Source organism: Agelaius phoeniceus, chromosome Z (genome assembly GCF_051311805.1).
Source record: "Agelaius phoeniceus isolate bAgePho1 chromosome Z, bAgePho1.hap1, whole genome shotgun sequence".
NCBI classification, from domain to species: Eukaryota; Metazoa; Chordata; class Aves; order Passeriformes; family Icteridae; genus Agelaius; species Agelaius phoeniceus.
The window spans coordinates 61,424,410-61,443,168 of NC_135303.1; the positions used below are offsets into that span (position 1 = coordinate 61,424,410).

Consider the following 18,759-nt stretch of genomic DNA (forward strand, 5'->3'; position numbering starts at 1 on the left):
TTAAAATTCAGTACATGCTCAGCTCATGCCCTCATCTGGATTGCACCATTGCAAATCTTTCATATTAATTAACATTGAAATATCCCTCTTAAATAGAAGGCATATATTCAACTCTCAGCAAACCACATATGTCAGTCAGTAGGTAAGACAGCTTCACAGGAAACCAGACAGAAACTTAGCCCACACTGAGTCAAGATAGAGTTTGCACTCTGCCTTGAAGTGTCAATATAAATTTTTAAATTGTTGCTATATCAAGTGCCTGCTAAGTTTCTGTCATAATGCCAGGATAAATTCTGAATCAGACCTCACAGACGACTTACAAATCCTCTTTGCATAGCACCTTAAAGAGATACTATTTTGGGAGAGGTTAATACCATGAAAACTTCTTATCCAGTTAGTTCCATGCAGAATGAAGCTTTGTAATGGAACTTAGCCACTTCCTGAACCCTACTTGGCTCCATAGTGTGTACTTCAGAGCCATCCAGTGTTAGACACGAGGTCATTTACCTAAAAAAGTAATCTGATGCTTTAATACTTCAGTTCCTAATTTATCTCTCCCAGTTTATAGCACATATGTTCAATACACAATAATTAAAAAACTTGTAGAAGCATTTGTTTTTAAATTCAATTGCAAAATTGAAAGTGATAAACATAGAAAAGGAAGAGGATCACAATGATCTGAGAAATTCTGTGCCCTGAAAAAATAAAAGATAATTTGAGTCCTATTTCTCTTAGTGGCAGCTAATATCAGTTGCAAGCAACGTGCTCCCTGTTTGTTCATTTTTTGGAGGAGAAGTCTGTATTATCTGGAGGGAATGGCTGTGTCCATATTAGAAGGCTGAGAACTTAGTCTGTGGCCACTTCTTTCCTATAGAAAGCCCCACTAAAAACTTCCTCTGAAGTAGAGAATTTTATTGGAAAAATATTTAAAGAATTATCACTGCTTGTTTTCTCTTTGAACTGACACACTGTCGAATCTCTTCCATGAGGAAGGGACCATCATTTTGCTGTCTTTAAAGATCATGTTCTTCAGTGAGTGTTGAACTGATGTACTACATTTTTTTGCGAGCTCTAGCTCAGACTAACACTTCACAGGCATTCTTATCCATTATAGATTGCTTCTAAAATAATAAATGAATGCCACAATAGCCACAACAATGACATACAAACATTCATTAACTTACAGCCATGTAATCATAACTGTGAAGGCTTGGAAAATCATATTGGAAGCAGAGCATGAGCCAAGAGAGAGCAAGGAATCAAAGCAGAGCTAAGAGAGAAGCAGCCTGATGGGCTGAAGCGGGAAGTGAAACCTGCTCTGCAGGAAAAGCAAGAGAAAGTGTCTCAGCCCAGGCTGAGCTATACCCCAGGAATTCTTGCCTCCGTTCCTGTCTCCTGTTGGCTTTCCTGGGCTGATGCTGGGCGTGAGTCAACACTTCAGTTGCCTGATGACTGCAGGCTGTCCCTCAGTGCATGGCTGTCAGCAGCCTGCTCACACAGCTCCTGGATCCAGGTGCTGGAGGAGACTGTGCTCCTGGAGAAAGCACATTTCAGGGCCCAGGGAGCCAATGGGTGAGCCCCAGCTCATACAGTATCTGTGTCAGAACATCAAACTGTCCTGGTCTAAACACACCAGTTCTCCACAGCTGGATCCCATGCCAGCTAGCAGCCTCACAGGCTTCTTAGGCCTGGGTAAACATGCATGAAAATAGAGAAATGGACAAGACAAATTCCTGTCTTGCGCCAGATGCTCACAGGTTGGCAGTATGGAGAACACAAAATTGTACTCCCCAAATCAGAAAATTTCTGATATATGTGATATTCTGCTAGTACAACTGATTTCCTTTTTCATGTATTATTTTTCTTCAAAAGCTAAAAATTCTAATTTCAAAAACAAGCTCAGAATCAGCAGCTTCACTACATGAACATCTCAAATTAAATTTAATAGACATAGTGATTTACATAAGTAAGCATTCAACCAGCCATTCACCCAAGCTTTTCTAGAAGGTCAACATTATTCTCCAATTTGCATTCTTAAAAGGTAGATCATAAAAAAATCAATATTTTTAGTATAAAATAATTACACTTTCAACTGACACCTTCAAACCTTGATTTTCACATGGATAAGCTATAGTTAGAGCTCCTGTTGGCTACAGTTATTTCTGATGTGTGGTTATCAATAGAAGAAAAAATCCTTATAGAATAACAGCTAATCCCTTGAAAAAAAAGCAGTTTCTAATGCAGAGTAGTAGCTAAGAGGGTAAATGTAGTCTGTGCATGTATAACTAGAGAAACATCAAAGAGAATAAGGAAATAGTACTTTTTCAATAATTATCATCACATACTGAGGTTATTACTTGACAGATATTTTTAAAAGTTTTTCTGCAGAATAAGCAATGTGCAAAGATACATCAAAGATGCATTGTAAGGCTTGAGGTCCACTGATGCCCTTTTTCCTCACATGTACACCATGACTTATAAGTTCTGTCTAGCTCAAAGCCTTCATTACCAGTGTGGAGGGATTTTTTTTTTGACACTCATAAATACCAGCTTTGAAACTGAATCTAGAAAATTTCAGTGGGAAGTCTTGAACTGTGAGAATTCTTGATCATAGAGCTACTCTGGTGGGTTTTCTATCACATAATTTCTTCAGCCCAGGTTGAGTACTGGTTTTAAATACAAATTTAAGTGTTTTACGCTAAAAGTTCTGTTTTCCTCCACAACAAGCAATCACGAAAGAAATCTGTCATCCCTCAAAATCAAGGATTTGTTGAATTACAGATAGTGTTGTGTGATTCCTTTACCAAGGGAGATTTCCTATACCAGAAAAATGTCAAATCTGCAACAGGTTCAATAGGTCAGAGTCACTTAAACCTCTGCTTTATACTGTCTGATAGAGATTTCCAAATAGGCTCTTAATCTCATAAGCTTATTCTTTCACAAAGACAGGAGCCTTACATTTCCCCAACCTGTTAAACATGTAAAGTAACTCTCACAGAATGCTGGACTCATATGTAGCTGAGCAAGATGTGAATACTTCTTCACTTATATCAGAAAGCTTGCTATCTTCACCTAAAAACCAAGATACTCAGTAAATATCCTCAAAGAACTTTGCATACCTGGCTCTGGACCCATTTGGAGTTATATTCCCTTCAAATACTAGTTACATATCAATTTTAAATCACATAAAGCAATCCAATGGTGATGCACAAACTGTGTACAATGGCACACAACTATGGAAATTAGCTTTTGTTTTCCTTGTTCTGATGTTTAGCTTGGAGTGTAGCAAGATATTAAGTCAGTTGTAGAAGTGAAACAGAAAAGAGAAATAACCTAGCTGAAGGTATGACAGAATCAAAATTCAGACCTTCCTTCCTCCATAGCTTTTCTGCAATCCTGAAGACAAAAGCTAAAAACTTAACACAGCCAGCAACACAAATTAATTAATTTCTAAGTATGTGATTATAGCACAAGCCAAGAAGTGTCCCCAGATCTCTCAATCACTTACTATGCTACAAGATGTTTCAAATAGTTATACACTGCAAATTCTCAAATCACAAATTTGAGGAAACCTCACAAATAGATCCTTACTCTATGTGTGGGAACATGGACACTACAGAGAAAAAATAATTGCTCACTGAAGTTTCTCTCTTTCAAGAATACAAAAAATGAGATATTACATGGTGGCTATATGAATACTTTGAGACATTTTAATTCTCTCCCTGAACTCCTCCTGTTAGGCCTTACCCTTACACTTCAGTCTCATTTAGAATACCTAGCCTTGGAATTTGCAAACCATTCAGACAATGAGGAAGTCCAGAGGCACATGGGGAGATATACACAGTGCCTTCTCTAACAAAGAATCCTCATACAGAAGAAAATGGATCTCATTTGTATGAGATCTACATTTAGGAAGACTTGCATCTTTAGTCCTGTCAAGGTAAATTAGGATTTGTGTGGGTTAAACAGATGGCACTATAGAAACGTACTGTGAGAAGTGACTATTGCCAGATACTTTGATTTTTACATTTTAGAGTATGAAATCATAGAATGGTTTGGGTTGGAAGGGACCTTAAAGATCATCATTCCAACCTCCTGCTATGCGCAGGGACACCTTCCACAGGTTGCTCAGAGGCCCATCCAGCCTGGCCTTGAACAATTCCAGGGATGTGGAATTGTGTTCGTCCACAACTTCCCTGGGTAACCTGTGCCAGTGCCTCACCATCCTCACAGTAAAGAACTTCCTCCTAGTATCTAACCTTTACACATTCTCCTTCAGCTTTAAGACATTCCCCCTTGTCCTACTACTACAACATAGCCTTTCTCTCCAGCCTCCTTGTTGGCCCCCTTTAGGCACTGGAAGGCTGCTCCAAGGTTTCCCCAGAGCCGCCTCTTCTCCACATCGAATCATCCCAACTCTCTTGGTCTTTCTTCACAGGAAAGGTGCTCCAGCCCCCAGATTATCTTTGCAGCTCTCAGTTATGCCCCTGTCCCCTCAGCAGGCTTAGGGCAATGTTGTTTAATTCACTCTGGGCAATGTGGCAAATTTTAAAATACCAACAAAGTAAGTAAGGCACTTCACAAACTTGAACTTAGAAAACTTATAATTAGCCAACTTCAACCTATCCAGACACAACAAGGCACTTCCTAAGGCATTGACTGGAATTTTTTAGTCTGGTTTACAATATGTTTTGAGAAAAAATAGGAGAAGAAAGAGGGAAAGAAAGAGAAGGAAAGGATAATGGTAGAAAAGCATCACCACCTGTGGATCCATCAATGAAACTTCAGTGTTGCAATTTTGATGTCCATTGGTCAAAGTGATGACCACAGTCTTTATTGATCTATGGTAGGGGAAGACCACAAAACACAAACTTCAGTGGGTGAATATATACTCAAGTTCAGGTGGAACACCCAGGTACTTTCCCTGGGGTGGGGACTTTCACACTGTCTGATGCAACGCTGTGAATCATGCCGTAAAACTGCGGATTATGCCCATTCCTCTGCTGGAAGGCCCCAGAAATGACTCTGGGGACATTCTGGGCGTCTCTGATAGTTTATGACACCTTCTCTCACATCAGTATAACAGAGTCATTTACACTCTATCAGAAGGGATGATTAATGTGAATGTCCCAGTAGCTTTTCCGGGCTGGAGTGGGGAGAGGACTTTTACACCTGAGCCAGTTGTGTAAGGGATGACAGTTCTAGAATTAAAAGCATTATCCCACCTTGCAGGATTTGCTTATCAGCCTCTTCCCTTACCTAGCTCAAATCCCAGCTTCTTGCTAAGCAAAGGTTGATTTGTCATGGTCATCTGGTGCTCGCACCCCCTGCACACAGGTTGTTTCTTGAGCATTGACAGCAAAACATCCAGATTGTTTGAGACATTAACCATTAATGTTTCAGTCTCTCACACCCTCCTGTGGACCTGCTAGCGCACAATAAAGATTTTTGGAAGGGCTAAACATTTAAACAACTGTGAACCACCGTACAATTTTGTGTATTTCATATTTAATGAACGTGTGCATAAACACACACACACACACACACACACACACACTCACGTGTTTCTATATACATACATATATAGATACATATATATATATGTTTCTATATACATACAATTTTTTTATATATGTATGAATATAAAAGGTGCATTATTTCAGGGCCTCACCCTTGTTTAACAGTACGTGAGGACCGTAAACAGCCCATTAATTTCACATGCACAGACGTCAGCTGCTGCTGCCCGAGGGACAGGCCGGCCTGACACAGCATCTGGCGGGCGGCAGGGACCAAAGCACTGAGCCCATTTTTTGGAAAAGTTTGCCATCTAGAGGCCATATCAGGCAGCACCGGGAGAGGAAACCACCTTAACAAAACAAAAAACAGATTAAGTGGATTTTCTGGATGTCTGTAGGCATATTTAGTTCAAAAGAGGACTGCCTTTAATATATTTAATGTTTAGCTTTGTTAGCAGTAACATCTGAAAGTGTTGAGCTGATGCTTTTCCCCAAATTAGAATCAGTTCTTCACTCAGTGTAATGAGCTTGGTTATAGTGAAAGGGAATTTAAAAAATATTCATAAAATATAACCAAAATAATTAATCTTAATCTTTTTACGGAAATAAAGATCTTTTCAGAGACCATCTCCTGCTCGGCTGGTTTAAGAAAGATCAAATAAGTAGTAAAAACAAGTATGTTCATCACAGACAGAACTCAACAATTGTGTCAGAAAAAGGCAAAAATTTATTTTCTTTGAAGTATCATCCTTTTTGTTGTCCTTACAAATATCTATCAATCTACAAGAATTTTTATCTCTGAAAAATGTTGACTGGTATTGCTGGCTGGGGGTATATGTACAAATCACAAACGGGATGGGACTGCTGTGAAAAAAAAGCCTTGAGCTGTTTTATTTTTCAGCATCAGTCTCATTACATGGTTATGAGAATGGGAAGATGCCATCAGCTCACATTCCAGGCAGCAGATCCAGAACTTAATGTTACAACTTACTTTTTAAGTTTCTTGACCAATCACACAAAGCAAAAGCACATTGACAGTAGTTCTATCCAATCACCATAAGCACACGTACCTTTGGTTAAAACAATGCCTGCTGATTTCAAATACAATACCTGCTTGTAAACCTTAAAACACAATGCACAGAGCTCCATTATTAAGCTTAAAACTTCCTAATATCTTGCCAGATAAACTTTTCTGTAGCTTAGGCATTTATTCTAGACAAGTGTTAAGACACAGACCATTGTTCTATTTGTCCTTGCTTTTCTACTTTTTAAATAATTTTTCTGCTGACCTATCTCATGGCTGCTGCTTAGCTCCAGTCACAGTTCTGCTCTCTCTGAGGCCTGCCTTTTGCAGCTTTCCCCAAACCCTCTGATTTTGTGGATTCCCACAGACCAGTATTTCCATTTTCATTTGTTTATGTCAAATTAGAGAAGAAAATAATTTTGGAATGAAACTACCATCTTAATCTTTTAAAGGTGTTTTAATGGTATTTGGCAAACTTTCCAGCAAAGTATTAAGAAAGACAGCAATGTTATAGTTTCAGGAGCATTTGTGCATAAATCTGTCTCCCTTGGTTTTAAGGATTTCATTTTGCTCTCTCTTTTCAGATGAAGTAGATAGTAATTTGGTTATGCAGTGTTCTTGCTTACTCTGGCATCAAGAGAAGATGTCTTTTTGTACCCAGTTGCCCAGGAGATACAGAAAATTTCAAGGGCAGTAAAGTAAGATATTTGAGAAAAAGACAGTAGTCTGGAAAATTCCCTCTATTTGAGGCATATTTTCTACATGAATTAGCTGATGCTCCCTGCATTTTCACTATGACAAAAGATCAAGTGTTAAAGATCAGCACCAAGATCAGACTTGCGCCAATGGGTGTTTGGCAATGTGGAAATGAAGACAGTGGGGAAAATTTTCAGAGATCTTTGGCCTCCTGAAGCTCTTTTCACTAAACTGCAATAGACATTTTGATGAAATTATGTTCAAATACATCTTGCTGGAATTACTGAACAAAATTAGAGCACGGTTTCCACGTCTTGATGGATTTATCTTCCTTAATTTTTGTTGTCATTATTTTATTGGCATTGGAGTCTATGTAAATGTTTAGCTCGTGTAGAACCTGAGGCAAACAGTTCCAACAGCTCTGTTTCATTTGCATGTGGGTGGTATCCTTTTGCTTACTTGAATGTATCACCAAACAATTTCATATGATGGCCCTTATTTCTTGCATTGATCAACCATTCCTAAAGCTGTGGCAGTTTTTTATACAGCGATAGTTCCCAGTCTTAATTTACAGGTGTGGGTGGAGTATGTTTTCATGATTTTCTTTAATTCCAATAAAAATTCTCTCAAGCCCCTGTGTTCACCAGGCTCAACTGAGCAGAAGTTTAGAGATGTCTTCCTTTCATCAGAGACACCAAATAGCAAACTCCATAAATTAGAAGATACATGATTACATCCTAGGAAAACACCGGACTGACATGCAGAAAATCTCTGTTTCATTCTTCATTTAAGTGAACTTAGTCCAAATAGATCTTTATTATGATTCCCCACACAATATGGGTCAGATAATGATATCTGTTGTAAAACAACCTGACATCCATAAATGAGACATTCATAACAGCTGAACATTATTAACAAATGAACTCAGAAACTTGTGTCTTTTTTTTTTGTCAGGTAGGTTCATCCAGAGGAATTCAAACTCTAAGATCAAAAATCTGAAGAAGCAGCAATTATTTGTCAGTAGTGCCAGAGAAATCTTGGTGGAAATAACTGGCTAAAATTGTACACTACTTCCCCAAGGCAAGTAAGAGCTTGCAGCTACTTGTTAGCTGAGAAAGAACTGGATCTACTAGTGAAAAAAACCGTAATAGAAAAAACTTTATTTTATTGAATTTTTAAAATACATTGCACACATTTTGCTCCAGTATGCTCAGAGGTAAGTACAGTTTTTCCTGTATTACTCCACACAGAATATTTTTATTCTACAATGATTCATTTTTTCTAACATAAAAGCATATAGTTTTATGTAGCATATATCATAAAATTGGGCTTTACAAAGAAGCTAAAATGAATTAGTTCCTTTGTAAATACTACTTCTACTGTTCTGATTAGTACAAGCAGATGTTACTTGGCTGCTTTTTGTCCTTTCAAAATTGTACAGATGTGTATTAGTCATAAAAAAGACATCCTCTCTCTACAGAGCCTGCACAGTGTTCACTGCCAATGCATTTAAAGGAAAATAATTTTGAGCTTTGCATTGATTTGCAGCAATTCTTCCTTTCAGGAATCAAATACCACACTGCTTTCTAATAGGAATTTAATTAATTCCTCTTGTTCAACAATTAATTAGTTCATGGTTTCTGTGTATGTATTGAACATGCATATTGACAGTTCTTTATGAGAAGAGGAAAGACATGAGGCAACAGTACGCAATTTAGTCACACTTTGCAAATATAAATCTTAGCAATATCATACAGTGTGCTTCATGAGGGAACTGTAGTCTTCTACCAATTTCTTATTATTATTATTTAATTTTTCCAGTACAGCATCCATTAAGTATGAGGCAAAAGGAAACTGTCAAAAAACAGAGTTAGAAAAATTATCATTAAACTTTATTTTCTTCTTGTGAAATACATTTTTTAAATATCTTTAAACTATCAGATTTCACTTAGTTCTGACAACTACCACACACACATTTCTGATCTTTAAAGTTCATCTGCCTGGTTAGTGTCTGAAAATTTGCTCTCTATCATAAAAATGATAAAAGAGCAGTGTAAAATGAAAAAAGATAAACTCCTTATTGAACAATTCATGCTTTACTGACCATGTTAATGATGTAAACTGCAGTACCAGCATCTCTGTCATTTATCTTCAATCAGCTGATCAATAAAAGGTTACAGTCACCTCTAGGGCATGCAGAAATGGTAGTGTATGAGTGTAAGTTCACTACTCTCAGGAGGATGAGACAGAACTACCAGTATAATTCTCAATGCTATAGCAAATTGCCTTAGACTCACACACAAAACCTTGCAAATAATTAAACAAACAACAACAAAAATCCCCAAAAAAACAAGAACAAAACCCCAAAACAAAACAAACAAAACCACAAAAAAATATCTCAAAGCTAAGTAAAATCCCAAACCTCCAACTGCATTAATTGGAATATGACACAAATGTCTGCTTCTCTATAACATGATACCAAAAAATTGTAGTGACATATCTACAGAGAAAAACTAAAATCTCCTTTAACCTCTCTGCTATAAAAGATGCACTTGCACAAGCAATGCCTTCAAAGGAGATTTGGTATATTTTTCAGTGTCATCACTTTAACACTTAAAGAGGTTTTCTTTCAAAGTCTTGGTATATCAGTGCACTGTTTGCTGGGAAGTATTTTTAGAGGTGGTACAGAGGAGTGGTTGTGGCAGCTCCATCCTGAGTGGCCAGTGCTGTGCCAGAGGAGAACAGGAAGGTTTCCCTACACTGTTGAAAAGTCTCTGTCAGCTTCACAGAACTCTGTCAGCTTACTGAACACATGGTGAGACAGTGCTAAGTGAGGGGTCAGTACTACACCAAAAGTAACAGCTCGCTCAGGAGGAGAGATATTTTTACATTATAAAGCCACCAGAAATGAATAAGGTAAAATATAGTAGCTGGTGGAACAAGCTGCTGGCCAATCATCATTTTTCTGCTTCTCACATCTTTAGTTCAAAACAACACATTTCCATCTAGAACTCCTGTCTAGTTCCACACTTCAGTATTGCTGCTCTAGTTTCATTTTTTCACTTCTCTGTGCCACCTGAAAGAGAAAATTGTATGGTCCTTACTCCAGATAGAGTAGTGCTTGTTTCCTAAATAGGCATGAATTAAAAATTATAAAAGAAACAAATAAAAACCCCAGATATACAGCACATCAAATACAAAATGTAATATTTGAACTGATATACAGACACGAATCTATATACTGATACTTATAATTGCTAACAAGTCAGAAAAAAAGGAAAATCTTGTTAATAGAAGGCATGTACTGTGAAGTGATAAAATGGCATCCTAAGTGCTGCTCAACAGTCACCTTATAGTTATAGAGAAAGGACAACAATATGTATTATTTCCTTTTTCTACAGGGAGGGGATTTTCAAGGGCTGGTGCTTGCTGGCCAGACATGTCTCCATCTGTCCTAAATAACTTATGCATGTAGTAAGAAATTTCTAGAAGACATCTACACCTGTCAGCTTTCTCCTGTGTGCTATTGTGACGACTTTTTGGGGAATAGAGGGCTTAAATTCACTGAGCACAAATCTATTCAGCTTAATATAAAACATAATCTTCTCTGAAATTCTGTGACACTTACTACTATGCTTTAAAAACACTGACTCCAGCATCCTGTTCACTCTAATTTCTCTCCCTTTTTTTCTAGGTATGTTTATGACAAGAACACTGTGTCATTATCTCAAAGTCTCTAATTCTTCTTGCCTACCTTGACTACATCCATTTCTGATACATTTCACCTCCTTAATGCCATGCCTGAGATGAATGGCTTTTTATTGATGTCTCTGGCTTGTATCATTCTAAGTACATTTCACTTGCTGCTCACTACTCTCTGTGGCTCCCATGTCATAGCAAAGTGATCTTTCAAGAACTCTTGCCATTCAAGTGATTCATTTAAATCAAGAGGATTTGAAAGTGGAACATTATGTCATTCTTTCAACATTTGTTGGTTTCAGAGAAAGTGCTGTATGTTTCTCTCTGGTTTTCTTTTCTTGCAGACACCCAGAACTGGATGATCTCTACAGTCTTAATCTTTAATAGAAGCTTGTCAGATTTACTTTTAATGATGACTCTGTAACTATCCTGGGAAACCTCCCTTTGCACTTCTCCCCAGATCTTCACAACCACTGAAGTAATCTCTACTCTAAAGCATTCATCCCAGCTTCAAAACCTGCCATATGTGCTTGGGGAAGCCTTTGCAAGTTCAGGGAGTGCTAAGCGCACACCTAAGGAGTGAAAGCTTGTTTTTACCACTGATCAGGAGATATTTTAGTACAGAATGATACTTCTTTCAGATTTTTTACAATTATCTGTGCCACAACCCACTTAACATTAATTGTGGTGATCCTCAATCAGTACATTATGGTAGGCTTTAACAGAAGTGGTATTTAATTGATTTGTATGATTTCACAACATCTGAATGTGCAAACTACACCTGGAATAAAAGAATTTTATTTATTTGACTTCCCAGATTGACAAATTTCTTCTTTATAGTAGGAAGACATATGAGTGAAAGGCGTATTTCTTACACAACCTATCAGCCAGATATCTGGGTGTATATACAAGTGAAAGGTAATGTGATCCTAAAGAGTCAGAAATAGTGACAGTTAATTCTCCTTCTCTCACCTATTTATTCCAATGCTAAGTTTGTTTCTTGTGGAGATCCCTTCTGTAGAAAAACAAACTAGTAATATTTAGTGACCTTAAACCACATGACTGAGTCTCTGTCAGCACAAGTGCATAAATATGCACCAGTCTGCCAGTGGAAAGTATTATAATGAATGCAAGGCAATGTTTTTGTTCTAATGAGAGACAGCATCTCCATTTGCAGAGTGTAGCATTACTTCGGCTTCTGTTTCAGAAACTCTAAAATGTGTTAGCATAAATATAAAAGTATTTAGGTTTTGGAATATACAAATTAGTGGTTACAACTATTTTACACCTTCCCATATGTATCATCAGTACAATACATTTTTCCCAACAAAGTACTATTCAAACACACTGCAGAGCTGTCTTAGATTGAATTAAGTGAACAACAAAAAATAATAAGAAATAAAACTAGGCACTAGAACTAATAACTAAAACATCCTAAAATCACTAAAAAATAATGTCAAAATTTAAAAAAAAAGAGAGAGAGAAATGCTTCACTTTATTGTTGTTGTCTTACTCTTTGCTCTTATTCTGCTTCATGGTGGCTGCATATACATCATTATATAAATACATATGTGCCTTTTATCCTGAGTGACCAAGCCAATTTCTCCTTGTTTTCAGTTTAGGATGAGTGATATAATAGAGGTGTTTTGGTTTGGTTTTTTTTTCATCTGATAAAACATAGATTTATGCCATAATGCATTGTCAGTGCACAGGACTAGGCTCTTATTCTCATAATGAGAAGAAAATCATGACCTGGTATCGCTGTTAATGGTGCCCAGAATGTGGTTCAGACTGCTGCTTTTTGAGATGCAGGCACTTGAAATGCCTGGTGATGGTGTCAGTGGTGATTGTGCACAGGTGTCTGTACATGGGTGAATCCTCGTTTCTGGGTGTGAGCTGTTGAACGGCACACACAGACTGCAGAGAGACTAATGAAGGCAGAGCAGGCGAGTTACAAGCCAAGAAATTTGGAAGGAAACAACTGTGGCCATTAGTGTCCATTCCCAGATGACAGCAACAGCAATATGCCCTTAGAAGCCAGAGCAAATCTTAAAAAGGTATTGGGGAAAATCCTTACTGATCATTAGTGAATATATTGTTCTAAACCCTGTTCTAGAGATGTGTTTCACAAAGAGTGCCCACAGAATAAAGGAAAAGGGAGCCTTTCTAGAGGTTTTCACTATTGGAATATGACTTTCAGACCCATAATGAAGTCATGTGAGGAAAGATTTTATTAGGCAGCTTTGTTAGTGTGAGATGTCATATCCCAAGGAGACATGAAGAGGGAGGAAAGGCAAATGCTGCTGTAAAAACTTAGGCAGATGATTTGTATTTTATTAAAAAATAATTCTTGGAGACTTCAGGCAGTAATGTGGATTACTGGGCTACCATGCTGTACTCACACACAAAATTATTAACAGATTTTTCTGAGACCATGTGCCTTACAGTAAGTCACAGTAAATGAAAGCCAAGGGTAGTATAAGAAATCATGTTTAAGTTACATGAGAAGAAGTCATCCTCTTGGCTTAGCCATAAGTTTCCTATGATGGGAAAAAGCTAGAAAGATTGCTTTTGTTTGAGTTTTAGGGGGAGTGTTTATGATTATAAGAAGAGAGTGCTACTATAAAGAGCCTGGCTCAATTAATAAGACATACACACTCAGATGTGAGGGATAAAATGGATAAAAGCCTCATCACTTGCCTTGCAGGATGTAAATACACATACATGTTGAGATAACCATACTTATTCCCCTCTAAATAATATAAACCACTAAAAGCTTAAACATCTATAACTTGAGACTCCTCCCAAGTCCAACCAGTTATGTATAATTAGTCTGATGCCTCTACACATGTGCAGGTATCAGGTATTTTTGTGCAGTCACGTGAAAACTCTCCGCATACAGGTTCTTCACAGGCCAGAGAACCTTTTCCTTTTATCCCAGTGCCAGTTATTGAAATGATTTATTTTTATTCTTTCATTCTTTAGTGAGAACAATCTAAAGTGTTACTGTATAAATACAGAGACAACAGAAAAAAAAAAAACTTCTTGGCCATTCAAGACGCAGATTTAGACAAGAAGTGATTTTTACCAGCTCTGCAGAGTTTCTAATATGACTGCATTTTCCTATTATATGATTCTTGTTTACATAATAACATCACTATGCAGAGATGTCTCTTTCAAATCATAAGCCTCTTAGTAATAGTCTGGTTTCTTGACATAGTAGTTGATAAAACAAGGACACAGACTGGTATCTGTGAGTTTCAGGAATACAAGAGTATTTGTCACTAAAATATTAATAATCTTGTAAAGCTGACAGATATGAGACTTTTCCAAGTCATAAGAGTATGGACAGATGAAGTGAAAAGAGATTTGTGGCATCCTTTATCATCACACTTTAGGGGAACCTATAAAATGACAGTAAAAAGCAACCAGTGCTTCGCTCAGTCCCCCCCAAAATTCTAGTGCAGCAGTAAAATGGCGTATGTCAGTAATAAAAATAAAATGTCTATGACATTTTAAATGTTATCGTACTGTCACAGTAGAATAAAATTAGCTTGAAGAATGATCTAAAGGGATATGATGCAGTTCATTATGTATAACAGCAATAGCAGCAGTTTCCCAGTGTTCATAAAGGTTTCTCCATTAAATTTACCTCCAGTCAATAATTAGGAGTCCACAAATAAACCTAGGCAATTAAATCAATGCTGCTGGGCAATTATGTTTCAAAGTCCTGGCTCAATGGCACAAAAAGACACTATATCAAACTGCAATATTAAGTGATCTGATGCAATTTTCCACTGAACGTTTACTCAGAAAAACAGAAAAGGGCAATCCTGCATCTTTGTTCAAGATGCAAATGGGTAGCACAGTTTGCCAACATGTAACACTTAGCAGGCAGTCAGTTATGAGCAAAACCCTGCAGAAAGCTTACATTTCACCACGGGCTTTAGTTTGCTGATCAGAAATATTACCAAATCTTACTAGAAGAAGCCACAACCAAACTCTGCAGGATGTGAGTAAAGCATTTTAAAGGGCACAGAGCTGTTCCATGACCTGCTCTCAAATACAGATGAAGAAATCTTAACTGTTTCCATCTACATGCCTTAGCATGGACAGAAATGAAAAGCAGAGCTGGCTGCTCCCCAAAACCACTATAATCCTCTTTGAATTCTAAAAATGGTCTGCTTGCCAAAAATTACTTCTACCCTCAGTGTTTCTTCTGAAGAACCCCACAAGATGGAGCAAAAATCACAGAAAATCACTATTAACTTGTACACAAACGTACGTGGCTAAGAACAATGAGGTCTTCTATCCTTATATAACATTTGCAATCTTACAAAGATTGCAATACCTGGTTTCATTCAACAATTCCTTCACTCTCCATCCCCTGGTTTTTGCTGTCTGTCTATAGCAGATGAAGAAAAGTGATAAAATTCTGCTTAATATTTTTTAGCAATTTTCCAAATATCAATGAAAAACAGAACAAGAAGTCTTCATTGTATTCCACGGATCTGATTCATATTTTGGAGCCCATTATATGAACAGAATATTGAAGTTTATATATTTTTTTTTAATTCTTCAAATGAAGGGAGTTAAGTGAATATAAATAACTGTGCTTTTAATGCTGAGTTTCACGTAGCATTATGAGGTTTAATTAAAATGCCAGGTTTTTTGACAAAGCCAGTAAAAGCACACTGATATTTCTATTTCCTCTGCTGCAGCAATTAAGGCGTCTTCACAGTAGTAAGTTTTGATAATGAAAGAAGGAAAACCTGTCATTTTTTAAAAATCTGGTCACAGGATACAATCTCAACACAAAAGTTTCTGATGGTTAAATACATAAATCTGATGTGTGTGTTTCTTTAAAATGGCTTTCAAAATATTTTCAATCATTCACATTCTTAACTAATACCAACTACATCACTAATGGACCCATGCTAGTGAATATGCATTATGCACTGTATTTACAAATCAAGTTTTATTTCTTTCCAAACATCAACTGCCCGTCATTTAAATAAAAGAGAAAACTAAAAATTTAAATAAAAGAGAAAACTAAAAATGTAGCAGAAAAGTTTTAAGAGTCAGGGTATGTTGTCAGTGATGTCCAAACAAAAGCTGACTATGGGTAGAAAAGCTGGGCTCTCACCTGCCAATAAACTGCCCTTGATCACTTACAAGAGGGGAGCATCCCAGCAGACTCTGTGTGTATTAAAAAAAAAGACTTGAAAGAGAAGAAAAAGTATCACACAGGTCACAGCAGCAGTCTCAATGGACCCCTCAGGGATTTCTGCTAGTCTCAGACTTGTCATCCTCTATGCAGCTTTCCTCTCTGCCCAGAAAATGTCGATAGGAAAATGTTTGAGGGGCCTCTGGTGGAAATTTTTTCATTCTTTCTGCATTGACAGGATGCCAAATCAATATTTACTTCCCACTAACAAGCTGCTCGAGGTCTCAGTAGAAAATATTGTAGAGAATGCGAGAAGACACGATAATAAACAGCTGTCTGGCTATGAGGAAAACATGAATTGACTGGAAACAGGTCCACAGTAAAAGGTCACAGAAACCCATGAACTCCTCAGGTGTCCATAACAACTAGTAACTTTAAAGGCACATTAAAAAAAGTCTCTTTTTCCTAAGAGGTATGAGAGAACACATCATTTTCACTCTAGCAAGCATTATACAGTGTTTCAATAATTAAATTAACACATTTGCCAAAATCTGTGCTGGTTTTTGCCAGCATTGTTTTTACTGGTTATGTTAGCTTAAGTTAGCTGTTAAATTAGCTATCACAAATCCTTGATTAACATCTCTTCAGTTTTACACAGTAACTCGGATTTTAAGAGAAATACAAAGGGAATGCTACAAAACAAGGATTTCACATTGCTCATCACAGTATACTTTGAGACCATCAACAGCATCATAATTACAAATACAATGTATTAATTACAACTAAAATGTTGTAGCTAATCAGAGCAGAAAGTTACAATTCATTGTGGGATTATATAAATTGAGCACCTGTGCTTCAAGAAGTTTCTGTATATGCTATAGCCATTCTTTATTTTTTTCAAATTCCATTTTTTTTTCTGCTGTTTCCTAAAAACATAAAAACATCAGGAGCAATAAAGGAAATGTGTAACTGGGTATACATTAAATACAGAGCATGTGGAAGTTGGAATCACATTTGCAAAATTAGTTATCTGAAGCATACTCATCAAGTATCAGTGCTCTATTAAATTTTTAAACCTACCCTTGTCTGTGCATGCCTCTAGAAAGATGTGTATAGCATGTTCTTTTCATATGAATATACTGGTGCATGTGTGATCTATGTCTAAATTGTATGAGTTTAATATAAAGGTGCCTAAATCTATGCACTGATAGATAGAATATGTCGTGTATGTGTAGTGTAAATTCATCTCCTGTCTAATAAATTTGTTTTATATTTATAGTTAAGTATGTTTATGTGTTCTACACATATATTCACAGTGACTATAACAAAAAGATACAGGATGTAGAAATTACTCTGAGAATGAGATAAGCATGGAACAACTCTGTCAAAGTGAATCACTATATAGGGTTGTATAAATGTTAGTAAACAGGGCAGGCATCAGCCCATTTTATTTGTATTCATGAGTGTAATCCCTATCAGTGCATATACATACCATGCACTGTTGTTTCACCAACAGGAGAGCTTCCTTTTTGTGGCCTCTTTAATATAAAGCTCCAACAAGGCTAAATCTAAGTCATCACCAGAGTACTGTTACAGGCCAATAATGGCCAGCTCCTAGACACTTGCTAAAGTAACTGCAAAGGCTTTTTCATATATTATTTGATCAGGACTAAATAAATCTGGATAAGAAATCCCATCACTGCATCTATTTAACAGAGTGATTTGATGAAACACTATCAAATATTTCATATTAAAATGTATGATAGAACCAACAAAAAAGGCTATGAATTCACCCAGAAACCATCTGTCTATCAGAAATACCTGTAATAGGTATCACAATTCAGAGAGGAAGTATCAACAAAATCAATCTGGCACAGCAAGACATTCTAATTTTGTTTCCTTTAATGCTGAAGTCTATTTAAAACATACAATCCTACCAAATAGCCTCACAAAAAAGGAAAATACTGAATAATATCTCTACATACACATGCTCAAAACGGTATGTGTATATTTATGCATGCTCTAAGTCTTGCCACCTTATGAATCTCTAACCTGACCTTTTCATTTAGATTAAACTCTCCTTGGTTTCTGTACTGTATCTTGCACAATGAAATTTCAGTCTTTACCTGCAAATCCTTTTCTTCAAGGAGGGATGTAGTCAGCATCTTCTCATCTATGCCTTTTTTACTGAAGTCCTTAAAATAATTTACCTAATCATCTCCTTCTTGTAGTATTTCATAAAGATCAGTTGTTGAAATATTAAGGATAGACGCTGCTAATTGAAGACTCTCTTGGGAAAGACACTTTTTGCATGCTTTAATTTCTCCCATTTTTTTGCCAGTTTAATTTTTGTTCTCAGGTCTTGTACACTGTGATGTAACTCTCTGGTTAGAGTCTGGAAGGCATAAGCAAAAAAATACTCTACTGTCATATTTTAATAGTGCAAATAAGATGGAAAAAATAGTATCATTTAGACTAAGCTCATTTAGATGGGAATTATCTTCACTCTATGTTATTTGTTCAACAGAATATTAAATAACATGCTACTTAGAACAAAAAATATTAATTAATACAGTAAACAAAAAAATGTTCTTAAATTTTACATACTGTAAAAATGTTCTTAAATGTACATACTGTTTTGGTATGTCTTTAGCAAA

General features: G+C 36.7%; 1 protein-coding gene across 1 annotated transcript in view; it reads right to left on the reverse strand.

Annotated features, from left to right (window-relative positions):
* Positions 1-8,381: 8,381 nt before the first annotated feature.
* The window catches only part of CNTLN (centlein), a 180,616-nt gene continuing 170,238 nt past the window's right edge, over positions 8,382-18,759 (reverse strand). The window contains 4 exon segments of the mRNA XM_077172188.1: positions 8,382-9,090; positions 16,951-17,028; positions 18,313-18,443; positions 18,446-18,497. Of these exon segments, the coding sequence (XP_077028303.1) occupies positions 8,986-9,090; positions 16,951-17,028; positions 18,313-18,443; positions 18,446-18,497 (366 nt within the window). The 3' untranslated portion in view covers positions 8,382-8,985.